The sequence below is a fragment of the Oreochromis aureus genome, linkage group 22 (genome assembly GCF_013358895.1).
Source record: "Oreochromis aureus strain Israel breed Guangdong linkage group 22, ZZ_aureus, whole genome shotgun sequence".
Taxonomy (NCBI): domain Eukaryota; kingdom Metazoa; phylum Chordata; class Actinopteri; order Cichliformes; family Cichlidae; genus Oreochromis; species Oreochromis aureus.
Genome location: NC_052962.1, coordinates 16,694,753 through 16,712,039, shown reverse-complemented (window position 1 = coordinate 16,712,039; position 17,287 = coordinate 16,694,753). Strand labels below are relative to the sequence as shown.

At 42.5% G+C, this 17,287-nt stretch overlaps 1 protein-coding gene across 2 annotated transcripts in view; it reads right to left on the bottom strand.

Annotated features, from left to right (window-relative positions):
- The window catches only part of LOC116333668 (serine/threonine-protein phosphatase 6 regulatory ankyrin repeat subunit A), a 19,555-nt gene extending 2,268 nt beyond the window's left edge, over positions 1-17,287 (bottom strand). Inside the window, exons 1-25 of one of the 2 annotated variants that reach the window (XM_031756906.2) lie at positions 17,081-17,287; positions 8,454-8,537; positions 7,664-7,742; positions 6,413-6,483; positions 5,718-5,918; positions 5,548-5,635; positions 5,305-5,447; positions 5,089-5,196; positions 4,902-5,006; positions 4,322-4,400; positions 4,043-4,157; positions 3,775-3,857; positions 3,630-3,693; positions 3,370-3,438; positions 3,073-3,213; positions 2,843-2,954; positions 2,717-2,743; positions 1,909-1,983; positions 1,422-1,623; positions 1,251-1,338; positions 1,002-1,119; positions 670-889; positions 458-545; positions 287-370; positions 18-166 (exon numbers count right to left, since the gene is read on the bottom strand). In XM_031756906.2, coding sequence (XP_031612766.2) covers positions 18-166; positions 287-370; positions 458-545; positions 670-889; positions 1,002-1,119; positions 1,251-1,338; positions 1,422-1,623; positions 1,909-1,983; positions 2,717-2,743; positions 2,843-2,954; positions 3,073-3,213; positions 3,370-3,438; positions 3,630-3,693; positions 3,775-3,857; positions 4,043-4,157; positions 4,322-4,400; positions 4,902-5,006; positions 5,089-5,196; positions 5,305-5,447; positions 5,548-5,635; positions 5,718-5,918; positions 6,413-6,483; positions 7,664-7,742; positions 8,454-8,537; positions 17,081-17,107 — 2,620 coding nt within the window. In that variant the 5' untranslated portion in view covers positions 17,108-17,287. Of the gene's footprint in view, positions 1-17; positions 167-286; positions 371-457; positions 546-669; positions 890-1,001; positions 1,120-1,250; positions 1,339-1,421; positions 1,624-1,908; positions 1,984-2,716; positions 2,744-2,842; positions 2,955-3,072; positions 3,214-3,369; positions 3,439-3,629; positions 3,694-3,774; positions 3,858-4,042; positions 4,158-4,321; positions 4,401-4,901; positions 5,007-5,088; positions 5,197-5,304; positions 5,448-5,547; positions 5,636-5,717; positions 5,919-6,412; positions 6,484-7,663; positions 7,743-8,453; positions 8,538-10,299; positions 10,888-17,080 lie in introns of those variants that run through there. The other variant, XM_031756905.2, reaches the window with a different exon arrangement.

Sequence of the window (17,287 nt, the reverse complement as noted above, 5' to 3'; positions counted from 1 at the left end):
TCAGTTAGTGTACTGACCTACAGCATTGGTCTGTCCATTTAGAGCTGCCATCATCAGTGGTGTTCTGTGCATGTGGGTGTCAACAACATTTGCCTGAGCTCCATGGCTCAGAAGAAGGGAAACGCACTCCACATGGTCAGAAAAAGCTGCAGCATGAAGAGGAGTCCTGCATCAACATCAACATAGTTATTGTAAATACGTTCCCGCTCACTAAGAACAAATAGAAAAAAAAAAATTAAAAAAAAATCCCTCCACACAAGATGTTAAGTCTGTCTGCATCTCTTACCTGCCCTTGGAGTCCGTTGCATTCACAATATTTGCACCCAGGGAGTCAATTAACATCTCTGCCACTCCCTCGTTATCGTTTATCCTAAAACACACAACGCAGCCTGTCACACACCCTCAGAGCAAATCGATCCTCATAAGCATTCGTGGATACAAACAGACAGAGCCTTACACAGCACAGTGCAGTGGGCTAAATGAGTTCCCTGTAATTTTCCTGAACACCTCCTGATCTAACAACACCTCCACACATGCGTCATACCCTGGAAAACAGAGAAAGACAGATGTAAAAACAGAAGAAAGTACAGTGCTGTGTCTTAAAAAAAAAAAAAAAAAAAAAACCCAGGTTGACATGGTTCTCGAACATTTCATGTTGTGTCCCAATACCGTTATAGCAGGCCCAGTGCAGTGGTGTGTAGCCCTTGCTGTCAGTGAGGTGTGTGTGACTGTGTGAAGTGCTGGTGGCCTGCAGCAGGGCACCCAGGGCACCCACACGGCCAGAGGCAGATGCCAGGTGCAGGGGGGAGCGGCCCCGGATGTCCTTTACACTCACGCTGGCTCCCCGCTGGAGAAGGGCCTCTACACATTCCTCCTGGCCTGTCACAGCCTATGTGAAACATACAGAAAACGCTAGAGAGTATAAATACCAAAAGAAATTTTTAAAAAGCATATATTAAAATTGAATATGTGATCTCGGTAGGCACGTGTGCCTATCTCACCCCTCGGTGTAGTGCTGTCCTGCCCCAGCGGTCCTGGTTCTCCACACTGGCTCCTTGACTGAGCAGAGAGTACACACAGTCTGTATGTCCGCTCAACACTGCCAACATCAGAGGAGTCCTGAACACAGTGTGGAGATCAGGCACAACTCAGTAAGAATATTTAAGTGATCAGTTGAATCGCCAAAAACAGTAGCCTACGATTTAAATTTTTATTTATTTATTTTTTTAAACACACATGCACACACTCACTGTCCGTTGCTGTCTTGTGCATCCACATCAACGTGTTGGTCATTGTTGTTCAACAGCAGGCGCAGGCACTCTGGGTGGCCATTCATAGCTACAGCAAAATGAAATTTTGATTTTAAAAACCAGAAAATTCACCTTTTCACGCGATGGGAAGGCGACTGCCTGCTTATATACCTGCGGTATGTATGGCTGTCTGTTTGTGAATGTAATCCCAAGTCATGGGTGAGGCGCCGTGGTGCAGCAGCAGAGACACACACTCCTGATGACCTCTTGAGCAGGCCAGAATGAGGGGGGTGCATCCCTCTGGGCTACGAACGTCCACATCAAGCAGGGATGACAAGAGCACCTCTAAGGCTCCACAGTGTCCATGATAAGCCTGGACGAAGGGAAAAAGCACACACACACTATGTTAAATGGGGTGAAAGTGGCTTACTAAACTGAAGGTTGGTGGTTCAATACCCAGCTCCTCTATCTAACGCTCAAAGGATGAGAGTGTGACATTAAAATTGCTTGAGCATAGGAGAAAGTGCTTGTATGAGTGTGTGAGTGCTCAGATAGAATAGAAAAGCCCTAAATAAGTACTAATCCTTATTTAATGAATGCAGAGTCGAAGATGGATAGAAAAGAAAACATGCTTTATAGAATAAATCTTAAAACTCACTGCCAGATGGAGTGGACTAATGGGAGCGTGGCTCTCTGAATCACTCAGCATGTCTGTTCCTGATGTCTCCATTAGCTGAAACAGCAATATTACTCATTTCAGATTCAGGTTTGCACAAATGCCAGCTGCTGTATGTGCTCTACATATACTGATGGGTGAAAATTGGTTGAAAACTGAAAGACTATAAAAGGTTGGAAGTCATAAGATTAGGTAAGGTAACAGGTAAAACAACGTAACATGGGACAAAAAGGGCATAGACATGTGCCATGATTTCAAAAAGTACATCAATCTATATATAAACAGATTTTAGTTTTGTACAAAATACAGATAAAATCAGCCTTTTTAATTTGATGCCATAATAAGCCAGAGGAGGGTTCACAGCTTTATCTGTTCAGCAAGTGTCGTAGCCACTACACTACAACAGAGGGAGCTCCTTGCAAAGCTCAATGGTGCTACAGTGAGAGACTGGGGCGATCGTGGCTCAAGAGTTGGGAGTTCGCCTTGTAATCGGAAGGTTGCCGGCTCGAGCCCCGGCTCGGACAGTCTCGGTTGTTGTGTCCTTGGGCAAGACACTTCACCCGTTGCCTACCTGGTGGTGGTCAGAGGGTCCGGTGGCGCCAGTGTCCGCAGCCTCGCCTCTGTCAGTGCGCCCCAGGGTGGCTGTGGCTACAACGTAGCTTGCCATCGCCAGTGTGTGAATGTGTGTGTGAATGGGTGAATGACTGGATATGTAAAGCGCTTTGGGGTCCTTAGGGACTAGAAAGCGCTATATAAATACAGGCCATTTACCATTTAAAATTCCTCTTACCACATCAAGGGGCGTCTCAGTTGCCATCTAAAAGAAACAAAGAGACTTTTTGATATAGTGTCAGAAAACAGATTTTTCAGCCTTTATGGCCAATTTTTCCACATTCAGTGCAGCAGCTGTACACACCAGCTCCAGGCAGAGTGTACGTCCGTAGGCTGAGGCATAGTGCACTGCACTATAACCCTGTTTGTCTCTCACACCTGGATCTGCGTCATTCCTCAGAAGGTACTCCACACATCTGGGAAAGACCAAAGACAGGGTATTTCTTTTATCTCTTTTAAATAAACACTTTAAACTTGGCATTAGGGATTCTCTGAATTATAATATTTACAGATTGAACACGGAGGAGAACTTACTTCCCATCAGTGTCAGCAGCAGCAGCATAGTGCAAGGGGCTACAGCCTCTCTTGTCCAGCTCATTGATGCTTGCCCCGGAGCCCACCAAGGCAAACACACACTGGTAGTTACAGTTGGCTGATGCATAGTGTAGCGGAGCTCTGTGAGGGTCAGTAAATGAAGTTAGCCACTATTCGCAGATTTAATGTGGTCAAAACTTTACCATTCCCTCAATCTCTTATTTTACTCCATTTCTACCATACACCTTTGTGACACCAGCACTGTACTATTAGTCCGATTTTCACAATTTAGCTTACCTGCCGAAGTTGTCTTTCCTGTTAAAGTCTGCTCCGATGTTTAACAGCAGGTTCAGACACTCCAGGTTCCTGTGTGGAGAGGCAGCTTTAAGGGGGGCAGCTGTCTGGATGTACCACTCACTGGTACGACAGTTAACCGCATCACATTTACAAAGTACATTCACAAGCTTTCAGTTCAACCAAAACATGTATCAGATTGTTTGAAAAGAGAAAGAAAGAAAATAACTAATAATATTGAAGCAGTAAGCAAAAACAATCACCCTCCAGCGGCAGCAGCATGTAGACAGGTCCTTCCAAAGTCGTCGGGAGTGTCTATGACAAACCCTGCGCAAATATGCAAGCTGCATTAATTTGGATGTCAACTGGGTGATTCCACAGGCCTGAATGTTGTCAGCATTAATGTACCTGAGGACAGCAGCTTCCTGCAGCAATCTGAGAAGCCGCTGAGAGCTGCCAGGTGTAGGGGGAACATCCCGTGAATGCCTCTCCTTAAAAGACAAGCCATTGCATGCAAGCATTTTTATGACAGAAAAAAAGAAAGAGATTTTATTTATCCTGACTTTAACCATTTCCAGGCTTAGAGCTGCTCACTTGCGTTTGATCCTTTAAGACTACTGCACAGATAACATGAAGCAAGAAGACAGACAGATGGTGAATGTCAGTTGTTACTAACTTGGCTGTGTTGGCTCCATGTTTGATGAGTGCTGTAATGATTAGCTCATGGCCATAGCGGGCAGCAATGTGAAGGGCAGTGTTTCTGCTCTTGTCCTCACAATCAATTTCAGCTCCTACACACACATAAAACAGAATTATATTTTCCATTAAAAAAGCAGGAGCAATCTCAAGAAAAAAAGAGCATATTGTGCAACATATGCGGCATGCATCACACTCTGAGATCCAAACTAATTTGAATCCATGCATGAAACAGACAGCACTCGGCGAGGGCTCTCACCATTTTGAATGAGAGCCTGAGAGCAGGAGAACCTTCCATGTGTAGCTGCCATGTGCAGGGGAGTCTTCCCATCTTTACTCTGAAGAGAGAGAAGACAGAGAAAGAGACATTTATTATTGCAAAATGTTCATATTACAAATATGAAATCATTAAAACATCAGGTATTCGACTATGAATCTAACTCAGAAGTGTTAGAAAGATAAAATGAACAGAAGCTATCACAGACGCCACTGTGGACCACCCACACACACACACACAAAATGCTTGAGCAGCTTGCTGCCTTAGGGAGTCTCCCTCCCCCTCCATCATCCATATGGCCTTGCATCTTGTTGCTGTAGGGACCCAATATCAGTTTCCATCACTGCTACCAAAGTGTTAACAACACAGTCCCTCTAGCTTTCAACTAAATTCTGAGCAGGATGCATACTAGTAAACACTGAGGACATACAAGATAAAATTAATCCTTTTTTTAATACATATACACAGGAGCATTATGCACATACTTCCTTCTTTGGAAAGCAAATACTCTCCCTTGGATGAATTTCTAGTTTCAGCTTTTTTAACTGCGTGTTAACATTACCTGCAAGTTGATGTGAGCCCCGTGGGCCAACAGCAGCTCCTGGCACAGCGCCCCCTGGCGCGAGGAAGAAGCAAAGTGGAGGGCAGAGAAACCCCTCTCGTTCACCTGAAGCCAAGGGACCAAGTAACAGGATTAAACACACAATTACTATGCACATGCAATGTGGCAGAGAGTGATGCGCACACACCTGGTTAACGCTGGCTCCTGCCTTGATCAGCTCACCAACAACCACATCCTGTCCATTGTAACAAGCCAAATGGAGTGGTGTGTTGCCATAGGCATTAGCCTCATTTACCTATGCACAGATGAACAACATTTTCAATTTAACCATTACTAACTACAGTAAGAAATTTTGGTGACACAGACGGTATTTTAAGGACACGGTCAGTATGTCTGTACTGACATTAACCCCGAGGCTCAGCAGGTAGTGCACTGTGCTGCTCATGCCACTGGAGGCAGCTGCATGCAGCGGGGTATAAGCCTTCTTGTCCTTGCAGTCGACCTCAGCTCCACTGGCAACCAATAACTTCACTACCTCCAGGTGACCTGATAAGAGAGGTGAGAAGTAGATGAGTCAAATTCACTTCTGTCAAGTACTACATGTCAGCATCTCCCATTCACATCAACACTATAACCCTAATCTTACCCATGTAGGCTGCCCAGTGGATGGCTCTCCTGTCCTTCTTATCAAACGCATTAATGTTGGCTCCTCTTGACAGCAGCAACTTCACCATCTGACACACAGAATCAGATTAACAAGGAGCTGATGTGTAGTCGCCTCTGTATCTGTGTGTGTGGGAATGAAGAAAGACTGACCTCTACATGTCCACTGAAGGCAGCGTGGTGCAGGGCAGTGCGTCCCGCCCGATCAGATACGTTGACATTGCTTAGCAACGGGACCAAAGCCTCAGCACAGCGTACCGCCTTATTGCTAGCTGCTACATGGAGTGGCGTCTGCCAGTTCTTGTCGCGAGCATTCACATCTGCACTGTGCTTTAGTAACACTGCCACAGCATCCTGAATAAAGAGTGAGCAAACATAAGGTCTACTGGAAAACAGTCTCAGTGCTCTAAGAATGTAAGCGCCATGGTTTGCAGGTGGCTGTGTGGGTGTTTAGAAAGTTCATATTCTATTCATAGAGGGCTTTCATCCTGAAATCAAAATGCTGGAAAGTAGAAACTACACAAGGGACTATGTTAGTTTGGGCATGTCGCCCAGGACTAAGAAGAATAGGCAGACATTTTGACGTTTATCAAACACAAAGCCATAGCACAGGGGTTATTTCCATTTGCCCCTTTAAGGCCAGATTCTGGGAAAGATTCCCTCAACTTTATCACAACAGACCTTTCACGAAACCTTGTCAGTAAAGCAGCTAAAAGATATTCTAAGCAGAAAGTGTTTGCGAAATCTCCCTTAAAAAAGAATTTGTTTAGCATTACTTGTGACACGGTCAAAGTTGTAGCGGATTCCCCAGAGGTCACATTTGCATGTGTGTTTGTGTAATGTGTTACCTCACTACAAGAAGCCACAGCTCTGTGAAGAGGAGTTAACCACTTGTTATCTTTGGCATTAACTCGGGCTCCTTGAGTGAGAGGAAGAGAGTGAGACAGGGTAAGAAAAAGAGATGTCAGAGCAGTCACATAGTGGCATACGCAGAATTGCAGAATGTGCAAAAAGGAGGGGAAGAACTAAATATCTTAAAGGCAAACTATGTTATAAAAAAAAAGGGAAAAAAAGGCTTTTATGGGAAGGGGGATGAGCCAACAGTGGCTGGAGGATATAAAACGCCCATGATCCCCTTTTGGCACGACCCGTGTGTTAAAATAGCCCTGCAGCTGCACCTGTTACTTGCTCTTCATTGAGAAACACTGAATGCACACACAGTCTCACATTTATACGCGCACTACAGCACCCTACTGTCTCGTGTTACACGTATGCTTACACTCAGGCGTTTAAGTGTAAGCTCCTCCCACTGATGTGCTCAGCTTGCTTCACAGAAAATGAAGCCAAAAAAACACTCGTATCAGATGGTTGACAGATCACAAGAGCGGTCACTAGTCACCATGAGACGGTAACTGAGCAGTGAGCACGGCATGGAAATTACTGAGAAACTGCATGTTATGATAAAAGAGATGAAAAACAGTCAGGCTTTTATCCCAGTTTAAAATGCACTGAGCTGTATGGAAGTAGGGAACTACAGGGAAGGCTAACATGGCATTGATGAAATACAAAAACAAAAGTTGTCTGTGAAGGTTCTCAGTCATCCAGGTCATCATAGTCTAAGGAGCTTGGAAAGAAAAGCGTCCCTCTTGGGAGGACACTCCCACAAGGCTTAAATCTGGGACTCTCCACCATTTGACCCTAGAATTGAAGAAGTTTCTCAGATGAGAGGTGAAACGTCTTCAAGCACCTTAAAGAAGTCCAGACGCTCTTCTTTCCAAGCTCCTTAGACCGAAAAAACAAGTTATTTTATAGGTCACAAATTGCGCATTTTAATAAAGAGAGAACAGCTAATTATTCAGTATTGCTTTGACTATCTTACCGATCAATCAGCATGATGTAAATAAAGCTTTTAAAACTCGTGCCTAAAAAAATACTACAGTTTGAGTCAAGGGATATAAACATACAGAAGAGATAATGGGGATACAGACATAATGTTTGGGTGGATGGAAGAGTACAGTTATAACTAGAGGTCCATAAATATTAGGTAGAAATTAAATCAAATGATTAGCTTAACAGGTGAGCTGGGATGTAATGTTTACCTGAGAGGATGAGAAGTTCAATGATCTCCGCGTCTCCCAGGTAAGCTGCAGCATGCAGCGGGGTCCGCTTCTCGTTGTCCTGGGAGGACGTTACGAAACAAAAACAATCAGTAAAGCATAGGTTTCACTTCTCGTTCAGGTCACACAGACACACATCCTGAGCTGTGACATCATGCATGCCAGAACAGAATCAATAGACCTTACAGTGTTGCAGACCACAGGAAGTGCCATTCAGTAAAAATATCCATCATCGGTTCACTTTTATTCTTCACTTCACTTCATCACTTCAACACACATCTCGCCCTTTCAGTACAACTGAGACCAATCAGTGAGGTGGGGCTATAAACAAATCTCATGTGACTGGAATAGGCCTGGGCTAGTGTAGCTGACTCCAGGGAGAGCTGGTGTTATGACCCCACCATTATAGACCCACAGAAATCACACTGGGAAAACACGCTCAGGAAGACTGGGACACAGACTGAATGAAACTGGGGGAAAAGGAGAGAGCCAGTGAAGGTCGTGTCCTTTCTCATCTGAAAGGTTAGAGTGTTACAAACAGTTCATATGTCCTGTCTGGCTGGCAGCTACATAAGATGCAGAATACAGAAAGCTGCCAAAAAAGCACTCCGCCAGCCAATCGATAAACCCAGATCAGCTGTGGGCTGCCGGCTGCCTGCTGCTCCCCTCGCTGTTGTTTATGTGCCCTGTGGCGGTGAAAGGCAATGCTAATGTGTTTGTGTAAATTATTCTAAAACTAAACAACCAGAAGCAACAAAAGTGTGTGATTTACCTGAATGTTGACATCCTCTTTCTTGAATATGAGGGCGCGAACTTCATCTGGGTCCACATTGAAGATGGCTCTCAACAGAGATGGCTATAGAGATTTAAAAAAAGAAAGAATGATGAGAAAATGCCAGTGTATAGCACTATTGGAAAGGTAGTAATTTTCTATGCTGACAAGTGTGTTATCAGAGAGAGTTATGAGTGTTTCAGAAGGAAATGTCTTGCACACACACAGAGTATAATCCCAGGCTGGGGCAGAGCCATAGGTCACATATGGCTGTATATCACCTATTTGTTTATGAGTAGCAGTTTTGGCACATAACTGTTCAACTCTGTAAGGGAAGGGTTAATCCTGAGCATTCTTGCCACGTTGTGCTGCAACAGAAAGTAAATAAAATGTAAATATAGAATAAAATAAAAACGAATAAAATCTGTTTATGAATAAAGAAGAATTTTGAGTACATTTGCTAAATTTAAACAAGTTATACAAGGTCCTCCTCAAGAAGGAAACTGTGAATGAATGACAGGCACATGGTTTATCTGAAAATGTAAACAGCTGCCATGAGGTTGACAGCATACTGAGCAGGATTTGTAGCCAGCGATGCCCTGAAGTCATGATAAAAGTAAGATTTAAAAAAAAAACAAAAAAAAAAAAAACCCCAGCATCCTCCTTTTCCTTACATCAGCCTTTATTTTAAAAGTACTTCAAACTCACATTATAACACTGCTTTCAGCTTTCAGAAGTGATGACTTCATAATTATGGGTAATTTGTCATCTCTGAGATTTAACTGTTTGTGTCTTTGATAGAAAAAAAATAACATTTATTTTAAAATCAAACTAATTTATGTGCAAAATGAAAACTTATGCAGCACAACAGACATTTGGTATTATAATAAATGTCCTTAAAGACTGCCCTAGTGAGCCTCATCTTTGTTACCAAGATTCGAGCAATGTAGAAATCTTAAATTAATGCTACTGTTCTCTAATTGCAGCTTCCTTCTTTCAAAACCTATAAATAAATAAAAGTGTTTTTCATTTGCTGCAACAGTAGTGAAAGTGCACTGACTAACGCTAATATGATGATGCTGATTTTGGCGAGGCTCTAATCTTCAAATGCTGCCGTTCGCTCTTTTGCAACCTATCAAGTATGTCTACAGAGGCTCCATGTCTCTTACTGACAAATCTTTTTGGCTAGAGTGGCTCGCCATGGTCAAACACTGCTGTTCAGTCTATACTTAGTACTATCTAGTGTTAATAAGCACTACAACAAACACTTTCAGCCTTCTTCTGTTTTCCCCAACCTGCTCTCATTACCTCCAAACTAAAAATAAGTAGGGCTGTCTAGCATGCCGGCATCCAACTCTTGCCTATTACAATGATGACCACTAAGCTAATGTAAGTGATTGAAGGAGGTCCCCATGCATAAACCCTGTCATCACAGCCGGCACATCTTCTTTGGCTTCCCCCTCTTCAGTGCATGCTTCAAAGAGCAGTTATCATAAGATGAAAAGACTTATTAACATGTTCCAGCAGAAAGCTTGCCCTTTATACATCCAACAGCAGAGACTACAAAGACCAGGGCTTGCTTTTAATCTATACAAACCAGAGCAGTTCTCATGTGGCAGGACAATACTAGTGCTATATTTAGTGGCACATACCATGTGCTGAAAGTGCACTGTATTTTTATAGAATGGCACATGAAACAGCACAGGTGTAAACATCAGACCAGGACTACAAAGTGCAGTGGTCTACCTTAAATCCCAGTTAAAGCTGTCATTTACACAAAAAACTGTAGATGGTTCCCTTGTTAAAACTAGCAATTTAGAGATTCAGCAAACAGTCCCAACCTCACCTTGTCATCCTCAGCGGCTACCTTTCGAGAGGGATGATGGGATCTGCGTTCTGGGGATGATTTGGGCCGTGGAGGTGGGGATGAAGAGCAGGACTCATCCTCCTCTACCTCCTCCAGCACCACGATACACACACGGCTAGCCCGCTCAGACCGCATCGGGAACAAACATTCACACGCCACACAATCACTCACTCACTCACTCACACACACACGCTCTGTCACTCACGCACATGAATACAGAGTGTTCCTTCTCACATATGTGCGCAATTCAGCGGCACAAAGGTCGGCAGTAAATCCCGCACGCATAGTGTTTTCCTCGTAAACAAGCGCTGCACATCTTCACAGAAAAAAAATCCACTCTGAAATCCGGCTCTGTCCTCTATCTGTCAGTGTTGCTTTGCGGCATGTCTCTTTATCCTCCTCCTCCTCCTCTCTCGTCTCCACACTCACACTCTGTGAGCAGCAGTAGCGGAGACGGCAGGGAATTCCTTTGCGTAATGGTGGCGGTAAGAGGCATGCGGCAGAATGAGCTGCGCACAGGAAGCTACATATCCTCAGTGCTGTGCTGCAGCCACGAGCACATACGCAACTGATGCAAACACACACGCGTGCGCGCGCACACACAGATTAGCATAAACGTGGGAGGGGGCACCTAATGTATGTGTGGGTATGCATCGCTCATTTCAGGCAGACTGCTGAAGCCAGCTCTTTCAAAAGAAGAGAGGGATAGGAGAGGGAAAGGAGGGGGAGGGGAGAGGAGATAAAAGGGGTGAGAGACAGAGAGAAATAAAAAGAAAAGGGGTGGGAATGGGAGGGGATGATTGTAGGCAGGTACCTGGAGCACTACAGAACAGCTGTGTAAGTTGACAGTGAAAAATAGAAGAGCAGATAAAAGAGAATCAAGTTATAAAAAGAGTGACGAGAGAAGTAAGATTTGCTGGGACAAAGGACAGCTATTTTGATGCGTCACTGTAACCAGGTCACTTCCTGGTCAGGGCTTATCCTTACTGTCCAGCTAACGAGTATGACAAATACTTCCACTGTTTTAACTGTAAGAACAAAAACAAAAGTCTAATAATGCTTTTAAAGTAAAAGCTTCCCTTTCAAGGAACAGAAACCATGCTGTTTGTTGGACGTTTGAGCTCAGTCCAGATTCCTGCTTGTTTACAACTCTACCTAACTCAATCTAACCTTTGTCTTATCATTAAGTACCGATCTAATAAAACTCCTGTCTGTTATTGCACATTAAAGTAATAATGTCAAAGGTTGTTCATATTTTGTTAACTGGGCATGCTTCAGGCATCTTAAAAGCTATAATCAACATAGATCGTTAAAAGCAACAAAACACATACACACTGAAATGTGGTGCTCTTTTTAGCTAAATGGGGTGTAAATTATCTGCATTTTATAAAGCTGGTGCTACAATAGAAGTCCCCTTTCATTCTGTATGCTGGAGAAACAAAGAAAATGAATACCACATTGTTGTTGTTTTAGTCTGTGTGTGTGCCCTTGTCCTCTTTGGTGTACTGGTGGCATAGCTTTAGAAGTTCCCATCTCCTCATTATAAAACTGGAACCAAATGGCTTTGCCAGGGAATGTGAGGGTAGCTAACAAGACCAGTCTGTGCGTGCAATACTGTGTGTGTGTGTGTGTGTGTGTGTGTGTGTGTGTGTGTGTGTGTGTGTGTGTGTGTGTGTGTGTGTGTGTCTCCTTCATATTCAACACAGATCCTAAAAAGAGCAATCTTGCCAAGCCACACATCCCTATTAACTCAGTGGGAGGGACGGCGCAAGGCAAATGAGAGAGAGCGATTCATTTAGAAAGAGCCTTTGTGCAGGCCTAAATTTTAAGTCTAATGGTTTTAGCATTCAGAAACTTAATATAAAACACAACATACAATTTCTCTTTTCCTACAGTAATCACTCTGCCATTACAGATTTGCATCAAAAGCACAAACAAAGAATGATTTTCAGGAACCAAAGCATGTAAACAACCAGTGTTTTGTCTATCCCACTTGCTAGCACTGGGGAAACTCTAAGCAGAGCAGCCTGAAGATATTTACAAAGCAAATTTGTTGTAACCTGCCAAACAGAAGTGGGTATTTCTGTCTGTATTCATCCAAACTCAAAAGCAAAGCCAAAGCAATGGATATGGAACAGACTGGAAAACTCCACATACAGTAAAATGAATGATCAACACCATGTGAAAAACAATCTAACAAATAAATAAACATTTTGTTATGCTGGTCTTGTGTGGTGTCAAAAGTCCAGTGTGACTGCAGCTACTTCACGAGAGACCTGACGTGACAGTGTGCATGTGTAAGAGAAAGTATGCAGGCCTGCACTGACCTCTACTCTGACCAAGCAATAGGATGCACGGTGTGTAACGTAATCCCAGAAACACAAAGGGCAGTGCGTGAGTGTGTGTGTGTGTGTGTGTGCTGGCATAGACAGCAGTAATAAACCTGCTGAAATCAGCTGATACCGTGAGATATATTAAAAGGTTTCAAAGATCATCATGAGATCATCTGTAGTATAACTTTGCTGTTTTGATGTGTGTGGTGTAGGGATGTCACCAGAGCTATCTAGAGCTATTATACCTCTAGAAAAACTACAAACAGAGCATCAAAAACTACAAGTGGAAGATGGTGAATAGTGCAGCTGCTGCGATAGCTCTCCCCTGACTCATTATGTATGAAAGTAGTGTGCGTTGCTATCCTAAAATACAGGTTACCATTTTGCCCGAGACAGCTGAAATTAGCGTTATGAAATCATCTGTATGATAGGCTGAAATGTTTGTAACGGCTAATGTTGTAAATTGGTTAAGCTAGGTTAATCTAACTAACTTTATACCTCGTAGTATTGTTAGCCACCTACTCTGCATCCATTCAACACTTTAATCTGTGTCCCATCAACAAAATATTATGTAAACATTTTAAATAAATGGTCTGCCACCATCACGTCAGTGTTTTAATACAACTTTTGAACTAGTACGCAGGATAGACTTTTTTAAATTATTATTATTACTGTGATATTGAACTGGTCTCAAGCTATTGATAATGATGACTAACTTTCTGGTAATGTGACATAACTGGTAGTGGTGCAACGGACCAAAAGTCTCACGGTTCGTATCGGATCACGTTTTTTTCGTCACGGATCGGATCAATTTTCGGATCAGCAGAAAAAAAAAAAAAAAAGACAAAAATTTAAATCGCCATTTACTTATTTAAGTATTTTTTGCCTATTAAAAAAAACATTCAACTCAAGACTCATTGCACACAATTATATAAAAACAAATTAAGATGCAATATAGGGCAGTACAGGGCTTTCTATCTATTACTCCGCTGTGATATAATGGCTCAAGCATGTTCATCATAGTTTAAACTAGTGCTGTCAGCGTAAATCTCGTTCAAAAGACGTTAATGCCATAACTGCATTAACGCGGCAAATCTCCGTTAACTAGTTACCGCGGATCGCCCCGTGCGTGGGGCTGCACGGCGTCAATTCGTCAACTAACGCGTTGACTAGTTTAAACCCCTTGTTTTGCACAACGGAATACGGCCTCCCGTCTGCAGCTAAACACCCCAATAGCTTTTGTAATAGCTTTAGCCCGGTCAGATTGGGCAGCAAAGGGCTGCTTAAATACCGCAAACTCCTCTGCTCCTCCACTTGGAGCGCTAGCGCTGACCATAGCTATCGCTTGACAGACTGACCACGCGCACCATACACAGACTTTTTTCTTCTTTTTCGAATCTTCGGATCACGTGCGTGCCGAACCGTGGAGTGGGATCGGTTCGGATTACAGATTATTATATTATATTGTTATGATTAATTTAGTTTTAAATGGATAATTGGATAATTGTTTAGTGAAAATCTGATGTGATGTGAAAGCTCTACCTTTTTCTTTTAAAATCCTTTATTTGAACTGTAAGAAGAACTCTGCAGATTTATTTTAACACCATCTATCCTTGAGCCAAGATCATCTTTAATGTATTGTTAATGCGGGAGAAACAGGAACGCCGATAAACACTGGAGAACAAACAAATTCCACACAGAACGGTCAGTGTTAACCACTGGGTCGGCTTACGCTTTGATTATACTCAGACACAGACACAGACAGCTGGCGACCCAACAGACGAGGAGTTATTCCTGTTATAATTCTATGAACTATGCCTAAATTCCACTTCCTTGGGCGCACGTGTAGTTGATGTCACTCAGACACAAGCGGCCTCAAGCGGACCCCAGCTGACTTGCAGATCTGAAAATTCTGATCAAACTTACACCAACTATGACTAAATAAACTAAGACAAACTGTGACTCCTAATGGTTTTTCTTGTATAAATCACTACTTTTAGCCAGATTAACCTAGAATAGCCTACACATTCTCCAGGACTATAAAACTGAAAATTAAAGCAATTAAGTTGTATAAGTTCTGCACACACTGCACTTGTCCAAACAACTTGGTGCATGATGCTCAGAAGCTGGCGACCGGTTATTGTGTGGGACGATTCTGCTGTGTACAGACGGTTCTTTTGAGAAGTCCCAGGCCAGTAAACACATAGAAGGAGAAACATTTGAAATACTAATGATAGTTTTTTGTTTGTTTGTTTGTTTGTTTTTTAAAGAGAAATGATTCAATCACTTCTTAGCTGGATCAAACATCCTGGTTTCTAAGCAACATGACGCCCTCTGCAGGACAAACATATGCCGTTGCCAAGAAAAATGACATTCTCGTCTCCAGTTTGGCCCTCTGAGCCCTCTAAGTGTGACTATTTTTGTCCCTTTGTCAACTTGTCAGCAAACAGCACCAGAGAACAATAGAGAATAGAGAGGGAGATCTGACCAACACACACTCTTCCGCTCGTTGCATGCTTGATGTAAGACTGGAAGACTGTTCAGGCCGGGACAGGACACTGAGCCCCACAATACCTGACCCACTTTTTCTTGACCAAACTCATCAGGGCTTCAATCTAAGCCAATTGTGACTCAATATATAACTGAATTTCTAAGCAGTCAGTGTCACTATACTGAACCCCTGATAAGTCATTAAGAGTATAAAACATAAATTAAAAAAATAACAGATTTAAATCGATAATCCAAAGCTGAAAGCATAGCTTTGGATTTCAAATTAGTTAACAGTCACACAACAACCTCTCTTAATTGAAAACTGTAAAAAGTGAGAGACAAATATCAAGATTAATTAACTGTATATAGGAATTTTTAGGTAAGAGCGGTAAATAATAACAGCTGTATCAGCTTTGGAGCTGGAACATTCTCATAGTTTGCTATTTTTTCCATTAGTATTCATTTATTTTAATTAATTTTAGTCTCCAAAGCAGGTTTGCTTGTTACATTTTTACTATTGGTTAAGCATATAACATTCTCATCAGTTTCAGCATTCATTTTAATAACAGAGGATGGTAGAGATTCTTAATCTTAGCCTAATGCAGAGTTTCATCATCTTTATTATAAAATGTATTATTTAAGAAGTTTAGCACCAGCACTACAACAGAATCACAGTACTTTGACTCACGGTGTAAAACTCCCAGTCTCAGTTAACCTGTTCTTCATGTATGTTGACAAATTAACAAATTCCATGCCAAAAAATATTCTGTCTTTTAAATAGATTGGTCCATAATACCATTTCCTTTTTAAAAAAAAAAAATATATATATATATATATAATTCTATTTTTATTTCTGTTAAGTAAAATGCATACATGTATATGAGCTTACACACTTGATTTCCTAATTTATTACATCTATCTAGCTATCAAGCAAATGTACAAATACTGCATTATTTTCCTTTCAAATGTTATATAACATACAAACTGCTGTCAATGTGACTGGCTTCTCAGTGGGCCAAACGTGGAATATAAATAAATAAATAGTGTGTGGTAAAAACGTTAATCCCACCCTTGGCTAATGATGAACCTGCCCACTTGCTATCACTACCCTGAAGACAGGAGCGTTTCCAGCAGCTGATCTGAGCCTGAGGATAATGTCTGACCGGTGAACACAGCTGTGCAGACTTGAGGGCCAGCACCAGCTGCTACTTCAGTGTGACAGCCTTTCTTATCTCCAGCAACAGGTGACTGCCCGAAGCTGCCCTCGGGGGCTGAGACGGACAGCTGACAAACCTACTGGGCAACAAATTCGATCTGCAGTCTTTTAATTTGTAAGGTGCAATCCGATATCGGCTAACTTTTACGTTATTAACCTGGCAAGGTGTGCCACGCGTTAAGGATTGCGGTTGCTTATTCACATTTAACAGGCGCAGGAGTTAGCTAGCCACCCAGAAAACCTCGTAGCTATCCAGCTGTGTTCATCGGTCCATCACCACCAGCACCAGCAACACACACACAAACAGTCAAAAGCACCCAGCCTTTGGCATGAAACAACTTTAACTGAACAAAGTTAATGCAAGGCAACAGATGGCCACACGTTAGCATGCTTCTTGCTGTTTTTTTTCTTTTTTCTGTTTACGGCTACAGCTAGTTAGCTAACATGTTAGTTGACTTAATGATAAGAATGATGCAACACTAGCCTAGCATTTAGACTTTTATTTAAAAAAAAATAACATTTGCACGGTAGGCTTAAGTCACTATTGAGAAACCTAATAGTTTTATGTTACACAAGTTAAAGGAAAAATGAGCAGTCGACGTGACACGCCGCTCCTTATCTCCATACTGTAAAAACTCGAGCAAACTGGCGTTAATCGGTTTTACTCAAAAGTGTCGAGCTGACTACACCCCAGCTAAATGAATTCATAGGTGAGCATTACCTGGTCTTGTATCTTCAACACAGCCATATTCCTTGAGTTAAGACCAAAGGAGGCAGCAACTCGCCCGGGAGTTACTGTAAATTACCCGGGGTAGACTGAAAGGGAAAAGACGCTCCGCGGCGGCTTCTCCCTCTTCCTGTCACGGACGCACTCACTGGGAATACACAGCATCAACTTCCCCATATTTTCACCGTTATGTGTCCCGCT